The 19,187-nt window shown below is 37.6% G+C and overlaps 2 protein-coding genes across 4 annotated transcripts in view; one reads left to right on the top strand and one right to left on the bottom strand.

The window, feature by feature from the left end:
* The window catches only part of LOC127425016 (POU class 2 homeobox associating-factor 2), a 66,318-nt gene that overhangs the window by 44,973 nt on the left and 2,158 nt on the right, over positions 1-19,187 (top strand). For 2 of the 3 annotated variants that reach the window (XM_051670598.1, XM_051670607.1), the window contains 3 exons: positions 15,047-15,147; positions 16,366-16,408; positions 16,504-16,808. In XM_051670598.1, the coding sequence (XP_051526558.1) occupies positions 15,047-15,147; positions 16,366-16,408; positions 16,504-16,808 (449 nt within the window). Of the gene's footprint in view, positions 1-11,537; positions 11,849-15,046; positions 15,148-16,365; positions 16,409-16,503; positions 16,809-19,187 lie in introns of those variants that run through there. The other variant, XM_051670617.1, reaches the window with a different exon arrangement.
* LOC127425055 (uncharacterized) lies at positions 7,959-10,563 on the bottom strand. The gene is made up of 2 exons (XM_051670683.1): positions 10,516-10,563; positions 7,959-10,410 (listed from the first exon to the last, which is right to left on the bottom strand). Exon 2 carries the CDS (start codon positions 10,406-10,408, stop codon positions 9,794-9,796), a length of 615 nt encoding a protein of 204 aa, XP_051526643.1. The 5' UTR covers positions 10,409-10,410; positions 10,516-10,563; the 3' UTR covers positions 7,959-9,793.

A 19,187-nucleotide genomic window follows, 5' to 3' on the forward strand; every position in this document is an offset into this window, starting at 1 on the left:
ATCTCTGCTGTTACACACCTTTTTGGAGTTTTCATTTGATATTGAAGATTTTAATTAGGAGGTGTTTGAATAGAGTTATAATGCTCCACATGAAGGTGGTCTCCAGGAGATACATTTTAAAATAATTTTAATTTTCCAAACAAGAGCACTTCTAGTGCGTGAAAGTTTGGAAGTGTATTTTACTCACACCATTCTGTTTCCATCCATAAACCTTGCCATCTCTCATCAACAAAGGAAAATGGCCATGAATGAACAATTTCATGGCAAGTAATGGCAAAGTGGGTCCTTGGTATTTTTTATTAACATACAATGCAATACTGTTTAAAAGGGTAATATCATGAGGAATCTCATTTTCTCTAATCATCTTTTAAAATTAAAGGGTTAGTACTAACAAACCATACTGTAACTGTCAAATCTTACCCACAAAAAGAAAAAAAGACAATTTATTGAATCACTGCTGCAAAAATGGCTCGTTCCATCCATCTGCAACTTTTGGATGTCATACAGTTGAATACATTTGAACATATAACCGCCCATATTTAGTTTCAGAAACATGACCCGCCCATTTCCTTCTGAAGGATCCCAATGTTAGAAACAAGCCACTTTGTCTTTTTAAGTTTATTTTTAACAAGGTCCCTGATCATTTCAGTCCGACTTTATCAGATTATTCCGCACATTTCAGCACGGATTGTTTTGTGAACCTGTTACAATGTGATATCATGTAGGCTTTAAAAAGAGGCTTTCATCAAAAAATGCAGCAGCTAACCATACTGGACTGGACAGCAAAACCCTGTCACAAACAAGAGCACCACATTTCATGTGTAGGTGGCACTAGAGGCAAATCAGCAACATAAGGGACCGTTTAAAAAACTAAAATTGTGACTGTTTTGGATGCAAAAAAAAAAAAAAAAACCTTACATTTTAAGTGGGAAAAAAATAATAAAAAAATGATATGGCCCATTTAAAACACATTCAAATGTAACAAACATTGCAAATAGATCTTATTTGCATGACAATTTTATTTCAAGAATTGCTGTTGTCAAATTACATGTTCAAAATTGTCCAAACAATAGAATCTTTCGACTTTAACACCGAATTGCACTGTGAATTAATCTAAACTTTATTCTAATATTTAATAAATAAAAGCTTTTAATAAAAATACTAAGGTTTTATAAAAGTTAGAAATTAAGTTTGCTTATGTCTGTATTATTGAGGAATGGAAGCGTTCAAATCCTGTTTGGAAGTCTTCCTCTGACTACTCTGCTCTACAAAGCCACAATGCAGTAACTACACCAACACTGTAACTAAGAAAGAATGACTTCAAAGTTTTGTGGATTATAAAATAGTCTCACTTTGTTTCCTCTCAATCTGAGCATAGTTGAGCCAAATCCGTCTGTTACACGACAGATTATAGTCTACTCAAGATCCTCACTCAATTTTTACAGAAAAATGTCAAATTACAGAGCAGCAATCGGACGCAGTAAGCAGTGAATTGAGATTTTCTGCTTATTGACAAGTAATTTTGGTGGGTGAAAATATGTCACTTGAGAAAGCACTGCCCACTAATGGCCACCCCTGGTGACGGCCCTGAATTTTGACACAATCCTGATTAAACAGATGCACAGGTAGCTGTAATAACCTGCCGGGCATTATTGCCTGTCGCACCTCCACCAGTGCCTTCAGCCCAGCTGCGGGGTCATCAGCCAGGAGCCACCTATCTTCAATGTTTCGCCCCATTAATCCCAGAATATCTCCTGGTGGTGGGGCAGCAGTCACCCCCTCGTAGCTGGTGGGGCAACGTCTCCCTGCCCCCCCCCCCCCCCGCAGCTGGACACCGGATCCCCTCCAGCGCCTCTCATCCTTGCCTTCCCATCCAGACATCCTTCATGAATTACTTGCAACCAAGGTTGTATATGTCATAATGCCTCAACACAACCACACGTGCCAGCCCGTTGGCCAACTGGCATTGAGATGCGTACTCAGTGCTGCATTGGCATGTATCTCTCAGTAACTCAGTGCCACTGGTTCTGTATGGCATACTACCTTAGCACAAGCCCTCACCACATATCACCCAGGTTCCCTATTCCTCAGTTTCTTACTTCTGAACCCCCCACTTTTTGTCCTTCCTTCTTAACCATAACCAGAAACTCCCCTTTTCAGTTTCCTTTTCCAATTCCTTCAAAGACATTTTTGATGCTGCTGCTACGATGCCAATGTCTCTAAAAAGGTGCTGCATTGATGTTCCCATAAATCCTTGGCACCCAACCTCCACAGGTTAGGTTGCAGTCCTCCATCCATTTTCCCTGCACTCTGCAGCATGATCAGCATATTTTAGCTTCTTCCTCTCATAGGCTGTCTCCAGACCCTATTCCCATGGAACAGTAAACTCTGTCATTGCTATTTTCCTAGCTGAAGTTGACCACAACACTACATCCGGCCTCAAGGAGGTAATGGCAAGCTCGGTAGGAAATTTTAGCTGCTGGCCAAGGTCGACCATCATTGACCAATCACTTCCAGGTGCCAAGATTGATCTGGCTTCCCTCTGTGCTGTGCCTTGTGCTGCACCTCCCTTTTTAACAAAATCAACACCCTGCCTTTGGGGAGCATGGTTGCCTTTGTTTTCCTTCACTTTATGCACCTTTAGGATCTCTGCCAGCTTCCACAGGGCCTGATCATGCCGCCACCTGTACTGTCCTTGTGCCAGTGCTGCAAGTTTGCTCTTGGGGCCTCACAGAGGGGGCAACTCTCCTCTTTTCCATAGACAAATTCCCAGGGCTTGGTAGGGTATTGTAGGTGGATCTTATTAGAAAACTTAGCCTGGCCTGGGGCACCTTCCACAGGTCAACCCAACCCCTAACACTCTATCAGATGTCCCCTCCTATATGGTCCAGCGCCCTTACTGCTTCTTTGTAGGGGAACAATAGGGGTCACCAAGTTGCTGTTCCATGTAGTCTTCTAGTTCCTCTTTTGCCATCACCAGCTTCCCACTCCTCTTTTCTTCCAGCAGGTTTCTAGCAAACTTAAAAGGATCCTTGATTAATTTTGCCCTTTCATGCTCTCTCTTCCTTCTCTGCTCTCGGATTCTCTCTGCCCTCCTTAAGACCGCTAATCTAGCCCTTATGCCATCCCACAATATCTTCAAGCCCTCCTTCTCCTGCTCCTCTGCCTTCCTCCAAGCCTTGTAAAGCTGCCTCCGCTCTTTAACAAACTGAAGTATCTCCTCTCTCCGACCCATCACCCTGGGACCACTCTTCCTTACTACTGTTTCACCAAATCTACCTATGCATTCTTTGTACACCATATCGCTAAACATATTAAGCTTGGCCTCCACCCTTCCAATAAGGGCATTCTCCAAGGTGGAGCACAGGTCCTCGTCTAGTCTGCTCCATGCATTGTTATCATTAGATCTCGGCCACTTGTTTCGCCGCCTCCTCCCTGGTTTCTTCTCATTGTCATGTGTTCCCTGTCTTGTATGTGGGTTGAAGGTCATCTCTTCTTGCGGCTCACCTTGCAGGCTTGACCTGTCCTGCTGGTGGTACTGGTCTTCTTGATGCCCCTCCACATCAGTGGATTCAGTAGTGATGTGGTGCATATCCAGGCTCTGTATCCATCTTGTCTGACCTGCTGCTGCAGTGCAAGGTTGTGTCTGGCAGCTCCTGCCACACTTCACCCTTCCTTGATGAATCCGCAGGCCTTTATAAGTTTTACCCTAATCCACCTGCAACTGCATCTTCTAAGGATCCTTTGCTCATTATCCATGGCCGTTCCATTCATGTCCGTATTGTCTGTCCTAATTGGTCCATCTTCCAACCGACTTCTTGGAGGACCACTGGGCTGTTTTTCTTTAATTGTGCTCGTAGTTGGTAAGGGTGTCCTCTGCGTATGGACCTGGGGGTACGGTAACTAGCCTGCTCACCCCTGTGCAGACTTTCTTGCTGTCAGCCAGTCTTTCCTGACCGTCCTCTAGTCTTCCCTGGACTCCAATTAAATGGAGTCGAGGAGTCAAGTAGCTGAAGTCGGGAATCGGAGTCGACTCCAAAAAACTCGCAATTGAACACCCTTAAGTGCAGCTTTAAATTTGGAGGGAATGGAGATGTTATGTTTAAGGTTTAAATTGTCTATCTTGACTTGGCAAAACATTTCTTCCAAGTAACACTTCCTCCTCTTCTACAACCTCCTCATCTTCCTCTCAGACACTCACGGATGCTCTCGCCCACATCACAATGATGTGCAACATTGGCCGTTATCACTTTGGTGAGCAAAGAGCAGACCTTTGCTTAATTGGTGAATGTTCCTAAAGCGCAGCCTCCACCTCTACTATTGTACAGCACTTTGGTTCAACATCTGTTGTTTTGAAATGTGCTTTTAAAATAAACTTGACCTGACTCTTCATTTTGCACTCTGCTGATGACACGGTGAACCTTGTTATATTCAATGTGCTTGATCATTGGCAGGATCATTCACAAGGCCTCTGTGGCTAACTGCAGTCCATTAACATACATCTTCACTGACCCTGGAAGCAATTGTATCTCGACCCATAGAATTTGTGAAAATGAAACACTGCAAACGCACATCTGATGAATGAAGCAGTGATTGTTTAAAGGTGTTAATTCTGCATAAAATGATCACAAAACTACATTTAATTCAGTGACGGGCCGTGCATTAAATGTCTAGGCCTTCAGTGTGATTCGTGCCATTAAGAAAACACAGTTTCACAATGAATAAGACACCCTATGCCTTTGGTCATCATACATTTTGTCGCAGCTAACTAATAAGACCAATTTACATTTTAAAAACACATCCAAGCACAAAAGCCAGAAATTGAAATGACACTTGATGCTCAAGCAAGCCTAATTTTAACTGCAGCATGACTGTTTTGTGAAATGAACGTCTCTCGAACAGACATTCAAAAATCATAATTTTTCATTTGAATCTACCAAGGAGGTCTGTAATACCTGGAAAAATCTGTCTAATAATATTTGCAATTTAAATGTGCTTGCAATAAATTTCATTTAGTCAGGGTACACGGTTATGCTGCGTTCCATTCAAGTTGGATGTGGGATATTCCTACTTGATATCTCCGACCACAAATGCATTCCATTCTCCGATATTCGGAAGATGACGTTTAAGGAAACAAAACTGCAACGCTCACTTTCGCTTAGCAGGGGTTTGACTCTCATTAGAGATGTCTCCTAGCAACCCAGCTGATAAACAATGCTGCTGCGCTAGCATTTGTACTTCAGGTGTACGATTATCAAAAGAGATTATGTTTTATACACCTGTTTCTGCAGGCATTTGTTAAACAAGCTTTAATATCATGTAATGTGGAAACGAACTCATCTATATTACTTAAAGTGAATGTTTATTACTTTGTATATCTCCCTGAGTGTTGACATGTTTGTGTGACATCATGCCCTTGCATCTTGGTGAAATCGGAGTTGAGAGTTTCTGCACAAGCCTACAAGTTGTAATTCTGACTTCAAGATCCATTCCATTGCACTTTTCCTTGTAGGAAGTTGTAAAATCCGACTTTACGGGTTGAATGGAATGCAGCACTACTTTTCAAAACTGACACTGAATGCTCAAGCAGCCTAATTTACACTTCGAAAACTCCTGATGTTGCTATAACAATGCAAAAAGCACTTAACAATTTGCTTGAAGTGAAAATCAGACCTCCTTTCCTAATTAATAAATTAAGCAATCACACGGTCATGCAGAACATCTCGTGTTTTTAAATCCATAAGGATCTCTTTTTCAATGGCGATAGCAGTAGTAATGACAGTCGACTCGTCAGCAAGATCTGGCGCTCTTCGCTTTCAAATTACGTCACTTAAAGCATGCGATTGCTTCACTCAAGGCCAGCTAGAAGGCCTTGACCAGAACATATCCTAAAGATCACACCCACCAAGAACAAATAAATCAATCTGATTGGCTGATGAATCTGACAATCTGACTTTAGTTGCCCATTCATTTACACTGTTGAGGGATTCTATGGAAATTCTGAAGGCCTGACGGGGTGGAGCTCAGACTCACGTGCTGCTTTCGGCATGTGATATGTGAAACAGTTGTCACGATTCGCTTGTAAGCATCAAGGAATAAATTCTGACTGGATAAACTTTTTGTTTTTCTCTATTTGTTTGTAGATTAATTAAGAGTGGAAAGTGATTAAAAATACATAGGCAAAAAGGTGATTGAGAATGAAAAGATGAAAAATATTTATTTATTTGGCATGTTTGGCCAGCAGAGAAGGCTTTGCTGGCCCTGAGTATTCGCCACTGATTTAATTATATGGTTAGTTAGGTTGAGTATTTAAGAAAATTGATAAACATTTCCCAGTAAGGTTAGTTATAAGTATTTATAAAGTTATGCCAAAATATAATGAAGTAACATTGACGAACGACATAGCACTTCAAATATGTACAGCGACTCTCTTAAGTAGCACTTAAAGGGCATCTTCGCACACTCTTATTAAGTGCAGCTTTGGGAAAACACGCACATATAACAAACGTTCATAAAATCACTCGTAGAAAACACTCAAAGGAATAGTTCACCCAAAAATGAAAATTTGCTGATACTTTACTCACCCTCAGGTCATCCAAGATGTATCTGAGTTTCTTTCTTCATCAAAACAGAATTTAAGACTTTTAGGATTTTATTTCAGGCCTCCTCCTTTAAACAATGCAAGTGAATGTACTCCATTTTTTGACGGTCCAAAATGCATATTTAGGGTGCATCAAAATAATCCACATGACTCCAGTCGACAAATAAAGTACTTCTGAACGCAAACGATTAATTATTTGATTGATATGATTGATAGGGACAGCGTAAGCTCGTTGGTAAGGTCACGCGTCACGTGGAGGAGGAGTCAGGAAGCGCGTCATTGTTTTCAAGAGAAACTTGTGCCGTTCACAAACCAAAACAGTCCAAAACAATTTAAAAACTATATATATATATATATATATATATATATATATAATTTCCAAATAATATAAAAAAAAAAAAACAATGACGTGCTTCCTGACTCCTCCTCCACATGAGGCATGACCTTACTAACGAGCTTACGTCATCCCTCTCATGAGCGCACGTCACAGAGATGTACGGAAGCCAACATTTGTAGTTAAAAAGTATATAAGTATTGTTTTGTTTCTAAAAATAATCAACCGTTTGGGTTCAGAAGACCTTTATTTGTCGACTGGAGTCGTGTGGATTATTTTGATGCACCCTAAATATGCATTTTGGACCATCAAAAAATGGAGGACATTCACTTGCATTGTTTAGAGGTGGCGGCCTGAAATGAAATCCTAAAAGTCTTAAATTCTGTTTTGATGAAGAAAGAAACTCAGATACATCTTGGACGGCCTGAGGGTGAGTAAATTATCAGCAAATGTTCATTTTTGGGTGAACTATTCCTTTAATAACTAAGATTAATCGTTATGGGGAAACAGGGCTCTGGACAGTTCTGGTTTGACTTTGAACTTTTTAGTTTTAGCCAGAAACCTTTAAATCAGCCATAGGAAGCCAATGTTTAATTTTAATGGATATTTTAAGGACAATACCCATTCTCTATCCTACATAGTGAAAGTTTTTGACAGAGGGGCTCACCAGGTGTCACAAACTGCCTTGTGTTTTTTTCCCTCACCTTCAGTTCAGTTCAGTGACTGTTTAGTTTTCCCCTTGTTCATGAACTACACTTCCCAGTATGCACCTTTTGATTACACTCACCTGCCCTCCATCTTCCACAGCTGTTCCCTAATTATTCATCTGTGTGTACATATACCCTCTTGTTTCCTTCACTGATTGTCAGTTCTTGTTCTTATGTTAAGCTGTAGCATTTCTGTATACATTTAGTTAATTTGTGTTCTTCCATGTCTATTGGATTACCTTCCTTGTTATCATTAAAATGCTGCGATTAGATCCTAAGCCTCTTTTCTAAAAGATCACCACCACGTTATGGATGATTAAAGAAGAGGAAGATGAAGAATTTTCGAAAAGCATATTTGGAACCAGAGATTGAAACTTTTGTCTCGCCTTTCACTTCTCTTCTGTTTATTTGTTTAATCTGGTGAACAGTCTATCATATTACAATAAGTCACACAAAATAGCGATTGAGATAATTGTACAAAACTGTATTTCCATAACCAGGGATTACAGATAACAGTGCAAAAAGCCAAAGTAGCATTTATTTATGACTTACAGACAGAAAATGTTTTCATTTGACAGACACTTATATATAGTCTACAGCCAGCACAAATGAGAAATTCATTTATAAATGTCATTTATCCTATTACATAAATGAACAACATATACAGTGTCTGTCACAGTCATAGCCTACACTCTTAAAGATTTTCCTGTCAAAAAACAGTAAAGAACTGGCAGCAGGGTTGCCAGCATGTTACTGTAAAATTAACAGTGTCTTGCTGTTGCTGAAATTAACAGCTAGATACTGTTTTAACAGCTACAGTATACAACTGTAAATTAGCAGCATATAGTTGTCAAATTACATACTATCTACTGTTATTGAAATTAACAGCTATGTTCCCAGCATGCACTGCGACATGAAAAAATTACTTCGATTTTTTGCTATTTACTGGTTTATTTTGACATTGTTTTTGTTGTAGTCTAAGTTACTTGGATTTTAATGTTCAGTTCTTACTTATTTATGCAAAAGTAAGTTTGTTAATTGTCACCATTGTTGCGTTTTGTATGCCGAGAGTTGATATCTGTGTGTCTTGATAACAACTCGAGTTATGCTGTAAGTTCATCAAAAACATCAAACACTCAATTTGCTGATATAATTTTGCTGAAATATCCTTTATTGTTTTTGCTTTTATGTGTAATGCATCACTATTGTCACATATAGTGCCATTTGCAAGGTAGGATCAGACATTCAGGCTGACTTTAGGTTTTGTCTTCCAAGTTGCACAGTGCAACAACTTGTCTTTTACTTAAGCATAAATTGACTGGCTAGAAGAACATAATATAATAATAAAGAAGGTCCAAGGTGCCAGCTCAAGAGATCACTAATCACCATAATGGTGACTTCAATCAAAACAACTGCTGATAACAAAACAACAACACTAATTAAACTAAGACTTCTATTAAGTCTGAATAAATAATTTTGTACATGCTTTTTTTTATTTTTTGTTTTAATTTTTTTTAGCTCCAATGCATTTGCCAAAGCATACATACTTGTTCAAGTGCAAAGGCTTATGGGTATTTCACCATTATAACCCACAATGCAGTGCTATACTGTTATTTTACTGTGTACAGATTGTTGTTGTTTGTTTTGTTTTTGTTTTTTCATAAAAAATACACTGTCTAATCCTGGAAAAAATTTACATTTAAGATGTACATTGCTTCTAAGGTTGATTTTTTTTTTTATTTGACTTCTCATTAGACAGACAAGTGAAGGCTGATGTGAGATGATAAAAACAGAGGAGTTGGTCAGAAACATCATGAACACTAACCATGTGCCACAAACAAAAATTTTCATGGCGTTTCAAAATGTCACTATAGCGTTCACCAAGATGATATCATGATTTTAAATGTTCATTTTCCCCTAATGCCTTGCACAGAACAGCTATTTACCGTAAAACTAGTCACTTCACAGTGAGCCTGCTCTTGATCTCCCAGAATGCAACATTTTTTACAGCAAACTACTGTATTTAAGAATCACAGTAGATTGCTGTAGGAATTTGGCTGTAAATTTACAGTAATTTTTTACAGTGTACCTAAACCAACTAGATGTCCAAAAAGTTAAATGTTGACATTTCAACTCGGCATTCATGACTCTTTATGGGCAAACATGTTTCCTCTGAAAAGGACAGATTTTATCCCAGCACGTCTGAACATCATGGGGCCCATCAGAGGTGTCTTGGTGGCAAAGTTGGCAGCCAGAAGTTTTCCGCTGACTGCGGATCAGTTGTCTAAGCTCTTTGCGTTTATGGTCATCCACACAACACGCCACGTCGATCACCGTGATGCGCTTGGGGTCCCACACACAGTCCTCCTCGCGACCAGACTTGATGCAGGTGATGTTGCTGTTTGGCGGGACCCACGCGCAGTCGTACCCCTTCTGGTGCCACGTTTTCTGGAGAGGGTGATTGTCACAGTCTATTTTCTTCACTTTTCCTATACGCACCTTCAACTTGAAAACGACTTTGTCGTTTTTGTCCGTCTTGAGCGGGTAACACTTGGCCTTCTCAATGTTACGACTGATATAAACTCCGGCGCCCAGCAGTCCATCTTTAGAGGGTACAAATCCATTATTGATGATGTTCTTGGCGTTTTTCAGATATGTGCCGTGATACATGGTGTATTCACGACCTGACTTCGGCTCCTGGTCCGCGGAAAGAGACTTTCGGTCTTTAACCGCTGTCCAGCCAGAGAAAAACACAGATCCCGCCATTCCTAAATAAAGAATAAATACATAAATTGAATCGGTATTCTCATCATCGAAAGAGCCTTTTGTTTACAATTCAACCATATACATTTTAAAGAGAAAAATCTGCTCACCTCGAGTTCTACACCACCCAAACCTTTTATTTTCGTTTTAGTTTCTCCTGAAAAAATACCTGTAAAGCGAGATTCCGTGAAGTCTTTAAATTGTCGGCTAGTCGTGTAGGGCTAATCCAATGTAGGGCATGTGTTACCAATTACAAGGACCTTTTTTTTTATTAACGTTTTGCTTTTTAAGCGTAAATGTATTCTTAATGTTATCCCTGACAGCACACGTATAGGCTACCCAATATTACGTCTATTTTGTGTGTGTGTTTACATCTGGTAGACTTTGTGTGTGTGTGTGTGTGTGTGTGTTGTTTGCTCATCTGCAATAGCCTACGTTATAAGTCAATAACATGTCTCGAATGTCAATAAGACTTAAAGCAGATGTCTTTGAGACGTTATGATTTAGAATGTTTGTCTCTCTGATCTTTTTAAGATGTTCAGCAGATGTTAATTGGATTGTATGCTTTCCAGATGAAAAATCTAAAACAGACATTTCGGAGATGGAGCCTGTTCTACGTGTTCTATCTGGGAATTCGTTTTCCGTTCTAGCTGAAATTTGAAAGGAATTAGACATTTAAACATCGCCCATGAATACTAAACCTATACTGTTCATTTACTGGTGATATAGCCTATGTTACACAACAATTTCTTCTGTCCATTTATACTGCGTTTTGCTAGACCAGTTGCGTGTGACCACCAAACTAGACTGAACGAGCGTGAAGGGCGTAAAACAGTGGTTATTAGAGAGTTTTTGACAGAGCACTTAATTTTCACTCGGGAAGAGGAACAATTACCGCCGTTGGAAGAAATTCCCACTTGTCAACTCCTCTTAAAAAAAAACAAAACAAAAAAACAAAACAAAAAAAACAACATATTTGGAACCAGATGTTTATATACGTTGTGACATCTTTTACTTCTCTTAGTCTTCTATTTACTACTGTGTAGGCCTATAACTAAGAAAAAAATACCTCTTCCATTTTTTCTACCTAATTTCCTCACAATTATACTTAACATTTAATACGGCTGTCACATTCTCCATTTTTCAACAGTGTAGCCTTAATAGTGTAGGTACTCTGATCTACAGTCGATGCAAATTATTGAGAAACGTCTCCAAGCCAGTTATTTGCATTTAACCAAATGATGAAGGCTTCACAAGCGAAACCATGTGAAGGGAATTAATTTAGGTGCATGAGCTTGACCATGTATATGTCTGCTTAGGTTTTTAAATCTTCGTTCTTCCTTTGATATAATGTATGTGGTATATGAGTTCTGCTGGAATAGAAAACAAAACTGAAGACCCTAGAAACCTTTCAGCGTTTGACTCAAATCATGATGGAGACAGGTGAGATTTATTGACATTATATGTGGGAAAATTGAATATTATTTGATGTTGGGATATTTACATAAGTTGTATTCATACACAAGCGTTCTATTTTAAGTAATTAATTAATGAACACTTTTGTTGTTGTGTTACATATGTTGTTTTTGTCGACACCTCATATATTTGTTAAATAGTCTACTTCAGAGGCTTTAATGTAGCAATTCTAAATAAGAACGTCTCATTTGCTTTAAAGTACATTTTATATGTACAAGAGTACAAAGTATAAGACTGACTTTGAAAAAAAAAAATATTTTCCCTGTTGGAATATATTGTAAGTGAGCTGTGTAAAGTGTTGTCAATCCTAAACGACAAAACAGCTGTTTGCCTAAGGATCTGAATTTAACCTCTTTGACAGACTTCATGTTATATTGTTTGTTTAACATGGAGAGTATTTGCAATGGTTTTTCCTCAGGCTTGAGTTAACCAGCATGGTGAAATATGCACTCAGTTGAGGTAAATTATGATTTACATTAGGAGTGTTCAGTCCTGCTTCATCAGCGCTAAGCTATATCTCTGCTGTTACACACCTTTTTGGAGTTTTCATTTGATATTGAAGATCTTAATTAGGAGGTGTTTGAATAGAGTTATAATGCTCCACAGGAAGGTAGTCTCCAGGAGATACATTTTAACATAATTGTAATTTTCCAAACAAGAGCACTTGTAGTGCATGAAAGTTTGGAAGTGTATTTTACTCACACCATTCTGTTTCCATCCATAAACTTGCCATCTCTCATCAACAAAGGAAAATGGCCATGAATGAACCAATTCATGGCAAGTAATGGCAAAGTGGGTCCTTGGTATTTTTTATTAACATACAATGCAATACTGTTTAAAAGGGTAATATCATGAGGAATCTCATTTTCTCTAATCATCTTTTAAAATTAAAGGGTTAGTACTAACAAACCATACTGTAACTGTCAAATCTTACCCACAAAAAGAAAAAAAGACAATTTATTGAATCACTGCTGCAAAAATGGCTCGTTCCATCCATCTGCAACTTTCGGACGTCATACAGTTGAATACATTTGTACATATAACCGCCCACATTTAGTTTCAGAAACATGACCCGCCCGGTCATGGTCAAGTAATAAGGAAAAAGTATGACAGACTCTATTATACCTACACCAGAAGAAAGTCTTTCACATCTCATGCTGTTTCTGGCTGTGTGTAGCACCTGCTGCTCTGCATTTCCTTCTGAAGGATCCCATTGTTAGAAACAAGCCGCTTTGTCTTTTTAAGTTTATTTTTAACAAGGTCCCTGATCATTTCAGTCCGACCTTAACAGATTATGCTGCACATTTCAACACAGATTGTTTTGTGAACCTGTAACAATGTGATATCTTGTAGGCTTTAAAAAGACACTTTCATCAAAAGATGCAGCAGCTAACCATATTGGACTGGACAGCAAAACCCTGTCACAAACAAGAGCACCACATTTCATGCGTAGATGGCACTAAAGGCAAATCAGCAACATAAGGGACTGTTTAAAAAACTAAAATTGTGATTGTTTTGGATGCAAAAAAAAAAAAAAAAAACTTACATTTTAAGTGAAAAAAAATAATACAAAATGATATGGCCCATTAAAAACACATTCAAATGTAACAAACATTGCAAATAGATCTTATTTGCATGACAATTTTATTTCAAGAATTGCTGTTGTCAAATTACATGTTCAAAATTGTCCAAGCAATAGAATCTTTCGACTTTAATTCACAGTACAATTCGGTGTTAATCTAAACTTTATTCTAATATTTAATAAATAAAAGCTTTTAATAAAAATACTAAGGTTTTATAAAAGTTAGAAATTAAGTTTGCTTATGTCTGTATTACTGAGGAATGGAAGCGTTCAAATCCTGTTTGGAAGTCTTCCTCTGACTACTCTGCTCTACAAAGCCACAATGCAGTAACTACACCAACACTGTAACTAAGAAAGAACGACTTCAAAGTTTTGTGGATTATAAAATAGTCTCACTTTGTTTCCTCTCAATCTGAGCATAGTTGAGCTAAATCTGTCTGTTACACGACAGATTATAGTCTACTCTAAGATCCTCACTCAATTTTGACAAAATACGTGTTACTGTATTTTAGCTTTGCTGGGCAGTACAGTTACAGTACCTGGGGTACCCTATAGATTGTGGTATAGGTTATGTATATGTATAGCCCTTATGTGTTTAAGCACAGTAAAATAATAATAATAATAAACCATTAAAATCAAAACAAAAATTCTCATTAAAACAAAACCATACTACTATACTGTTGGTTGATTCATGAACAAATCACAAGCACTGGCTGTGAATAGTGAAGTATATTGATCATTTTACTGGTAGAGTCAGCAGAAGACATTTTCTATGTGATGGTTATTATTATTGTGAAACCAGTAGTTAAAGTTCAGCCTGTACCTGTAAATATATATTTTTAAATCAACCTCTTTGTAAATGTAGAATTCTTTGATTTATTTGATCAAAAGATATATATATATATATATATATATATATATATATATATATATATATATATATATATACTGTTTATATTAATAAGACTGGCTATTGTCCATTTTATTAGGTTACTGTTGCATTGTTCAACTGTAAACCTCTGTCACTATCAGCGTGGAAAGCTTTTGGAACAGACATTTCTTTGCATGTACACATTACCTTTACATTTATTCACCTGGCAAATGCTTTTATCCAAAGTGACCTACAGTATATTCAAAGTATACATTTTATCAGATTGTGTGTTGGGAATCAAATCCAAAATGATTTACCACTGAGCTACAATGTACATTGTTTATTTTGCTTTTGGCAGGTTTCTCAAGAAACATCCAATTGTTTGCTGTGATGTGTCCACTGGTGTCCTGTACAGTGTTTTGAATTTTTTCCATTTTAATCTTCTCATATGTTATGTACTGTTATTTTTTGCTATGTCAGACAGCAAAAGATGTGTGTTGGGGATCCTTCCCTTGTATAAAGAAAATATTGCCATAAGATACAGGAGGCCTATATAAGATTAGCAACTGCTGTCATGAAATAAAATACTGTAGTTTGATTAGTGTCAACCAGTCCACCGGAAGGCTTTTTGAGGCTTTTTCTTAATGCCCCTCTTTATGACACTTCTTTAAAAGGAGAGATGTATGTAAATATATTTCTGTTCTCCCCACAGAGTATTCCAAGAGAGTGTACCAAGGTGTGAGAGTCAAGCATACTGTCAAAGACCTTCTTGCAGAAAAGCGATTAAGACAAACAAATACACCCAGATTTAGTGTAAGTTAGTCATCATTTTCTCTGTCCACTGTCTTATGCTTTTCTTGCATGCTACCTTTGTACCCCATATCCATAAGTGTTTTTCTCTTGTGTATTTGTGTATTTTGTCAATGTTAGTATTAATGAAGATCTTTTCCACACTATACATACTAATATAACAAATATAATTATAAAGTAAATGTTTGGCATTAGATGTAGCTCAAAGCTATCTCTCAGACAGCCACCGTTGTCAGAACATCCATGTTTGACATGGCCCTCGTTACTTTTAAGAGATAAGTATCAGATACACCTGCCAAAATCACATCTACCTTCCTGAAACGGCACAGATAGGCATTGTTACCAGTAGACGGTTAAACCCCAGCCTAAACCGAGGTCATCACTGAGGTATTTGCTACCAAATACAACAGAACAGACAGTCCATGTGGCTAAGTGAGCTCCTCGTGCAAGTTGTTGTCTGCTTTTGTTTTGTTTTGTGTCCTTACTTAAACTAATGACCCATTCAACACATGCAAATTCCTCAGAGGAGTGGTTGGCCATCTGAACAATGGTCTAGTAAAAACATACCAATTATATATTCCATGTTTCCAGAAGTAAAATATATAAAGATGATTTAAAAAAACATTATAAATTGTGCAAGGATAGTTGTAGCTGAACTATCATAAGAATTCCTTTCCAGAATATATATGACATGTCCCTTTTGACTATAAGTCTCTAACAAAGAAAGATATCTACTAAACAAATTAACTTTTTCCACAGCATTCTTCTTCTACTCGTTGCAGAGTCAGCTGGGGTATATTCCCAGTGATCCAATGATTTCTTTAGATCCTTGTGGCAAAATCGCATGAGAAGAGTACACACTCTACCGGAGGGAAGTGTACACATGGAGTAAGGGGGGGTAGCACTATTGTGACACTGGCAAATCATATTCAAATATCCTCCCACATGATTTGCCTGGCTTTCAACAGAACAAGCGCAAGAACTTCAGCCTTCCTGCCTTACTCTCCCTATTCCTTCTGACTTTGAGTCAGACAAAATACAAGCCAGCACACCCAGGGATTCTGTCTCTCTCTTAACTTTTCATTGCAGTTACTTTGCAGGGATTCATCCATTGTCTGTTTCATTACACATTGTCTTCTTGAGTGATTTATGAGAAACACATACACACAAAGACACAATGCGAGGGTGTCAGTAATGACTCTCTTACTGTTTGGTTTTCAGCCAAGCACCAGTTCTTCTCAGCCAGCTTTTGTAACAATGCCAGGTGAGTCCATCTTCACTGTGTTCACGTTAATACTAATTTAGGGCTAATTCACTGGTATACAGAGAGCTAACTAAATTTCCTGCTTCCTCATGCAGGGTCTCATATGCTTCCTGGTTACTACAGTATGAGAAGATCCTTCCTCCCAGACTCAGAGCTCTGCCATCCCATGAAGCAGTACCCTGCAGACACTTACTCTTCAGCGCTGGGAAGCAAGGCCTTCTCGTACGACTATCCCTCCAGTTACCCTGCTTTCATTGACAGCTACTACACTCCTGATTCTTATGGAGATTACAGAGTGCCAACTTCATATGCCACAAGTGGAGGGTCGCTGTTTCCACCATCTACACTACCAGCACTACTGCCTTCTCTGTCTGGAGAGTCATCGTCCCACTTGCTCTTGGTATTCACACTTCAAACAACCTGATATTATTTTCTAACGATACTAATTAGTTTAAAGGAATAGTTCACCACAAAAAAAAAAAAAATAATTATATAAAAAAAAATTATGTCATAATTTACTCACCCCCATGCCATTCCAAACCTGCATGATTTTATTCCATGTTTCTTTTTTTTTTTTTTCTGGCCACTCTTTTCAATATAAATTTGGGCTGTCAAGCTCCAAAATTACAAAAAAGCACTATAAAAGTATCATCAAAGTGGGGCATACAACTATTATTCAAGTCTTCTAAATATACAGTATCATATGATAGCTTTGTTTGAGGAAGAAACCTAAATTTAAGTCATTATTCACTGATAATCTTCTCTCCAGTGGCCTGTTAACCACTGAGACAGGATCATTGAGTTTGTTTACATGAACACCGGAAAGCTGTTTATTGCGAGAAAGCTGCTTAAGGCACAAAAGTGGTGTTTGAATTTACCAGTACATGAAATGTGTTAGCGAATTACTCTTTACACCCTTATACATACAGTCAGTTGGCAGATTTCTCCATGGCAAAATGGATATACTATAGCGTAAATTTCCTGTGATGCTTTTGTAAACAACGAACATGGTATCCTAGAAAGACTTCGAAATGTTTTGTTCCTCTTTGCCTTATTTCCAAATGTTCCACAGTTGCATGCATGTAGCTGCTTTTTGCTGCAATAGTGGTTTTTCTCTCTAATGCCATACTCCGGGATTACCCCATCATACTTGAGCACATATGTGGATGCGAGGGACAGTAGTTGATATTTTAAATTGGTGTGTTCTAGTTGACTGCATGTGTTTTTTGTTTCTTCTTTCTGTACTGTAATTTGTATAGAAATCTTCTGTAGGTGTGTTAAACCTCTTTATCTTACTCCCTTAAGCGACGTAAGGAAAATTACATTTGTGTTTACATGACATTTCAGAATATCACTTTCTGCAAAAACTCTGGAATAAACCTTTTTCTTAAAGGAATAGAAAAAAAAGTATAGAAAAAAGAAAAAATATGGGTTAAAATGAGGCACTTACAATGGAAGTGAAAGGGGCCACTTTTTTGAGGTTTTAAAGGCAGAAATGTGAAGCTTAACATTATACAAAAGCACTTATATTAATTATGTTGTTAAAAAATGTGTATTATTGTTTTATATTATATGAAAAGTTGCTTAAATCATCATTTTTGGGGATCTTTGGGGGTTTTAGTGTTTACAGCGGTATGTTGTAATCAAGTTGTAAAACTGTATGTAATTTTACACAGAATACGTATGCGATTTTATTACACTAAAAACATTTTAACACAAATATTGTTTACGTCTTGTGGCTATACTTTGGAAACAGTGTGTATTTTAGCATTTACGGATTGACCACATTTATTTCCATTGTAAGTGCCTCACTGTAACCCAGATTTTTGCTTTTTTTTTTAAAGAACAGGATGGACAAGCCAAAATTAATTTTTGAGGTAATCAACATTATGCCTCAAATGCCATCAGTTGAGCTTCATTTCTATTGAACCTGTAATATTCCTTTAAGTGCATGTAAACAGGATCATTGAGTCAGTAAACTGAACTCGAGAACTGGATCAGTCATGAACAAATAGACTTCAAATAGACATATCAACAAATAGAATGTTTTTTTTTTTTTAACTGGATCAACCGATTAATTGAAAGATTTAACAACTTTAATTTCCTCACACAAAGGTTTTGTAAAACTTCAGAAGACTTAAAATACACTGCGTGCAGAATTATTAGGCAGTTAGTATTGTTTATTATTAATTTTACTATTAAACAAATACAATGCTGTCAGTGATTCCTATTTTGTACTAAAATTTAATACTTAAAGAAAAAGTGTGTTGTGTTTCTCAGGGGAGTTGCAGCATTTTTCTTAAATATTAGTGTGCACAATTATTAGGCAACTAGGTGACACTTTAATTTTTTCTCCTCTAACCTTACAATTTAACAGAAAAAAAAAGTAGGTTTTAGTAAATAACTCATGTAAAATAATATATAAAATTACCAAGTAACATTTTGGGCATTTCAAGATATTCACTGGACAATAAAAGCACTCTTCTTTTCAATACTTTTCATGAACCTTCCATCCATTAATTCAGTCAGTTTTTGATGTTTTCTCGACCAAATTTAGCTCAAGCAGCCACCACAGCCTCCCAGATGTTATTCAGAGATGTGGATTGTTTTCCTTCAATGCAAATCTCACATTTTAGAGGGCCCACAAGTTCTCAGTTTGGTTTAGTTCAGGTGAGGAATGGGGCCAGTCATTATTCAGTTACCTTTCAAGCCTTTTCTAGCTAGCCAAGCATTGGAATACTTAGACAAATTTAAAGGAGCCTTATCTTGCATAAAGATC

Source organism: Myxocyprinus asiaticus, chromosome 3 (assembly GCF_019703515.2).
Source record: "Myxocyprinus asiaticus isolate MX2 ecotype Aquarium Trade chromosome 3, UBuf_Myxa_2, whole genome shotgun sequence".
Lineage (NCBI taxonomy): Eukaryota > Metazoa > Chordata > Actinopteri > Cypriniformes > Catostomidae > Myxocyprinus > Myxocyprinus asiaticus.

What these genes read in the sequence shown, in the direction of transcription:
- LOC127425055 (XM_051670683.1), bottom strand. Translation starts at nt 10,408, where the DNA reads ATGGCGGGATCTGTGTTTTTCTCTGGCTGGACAGCGGTTAAAGACCGA.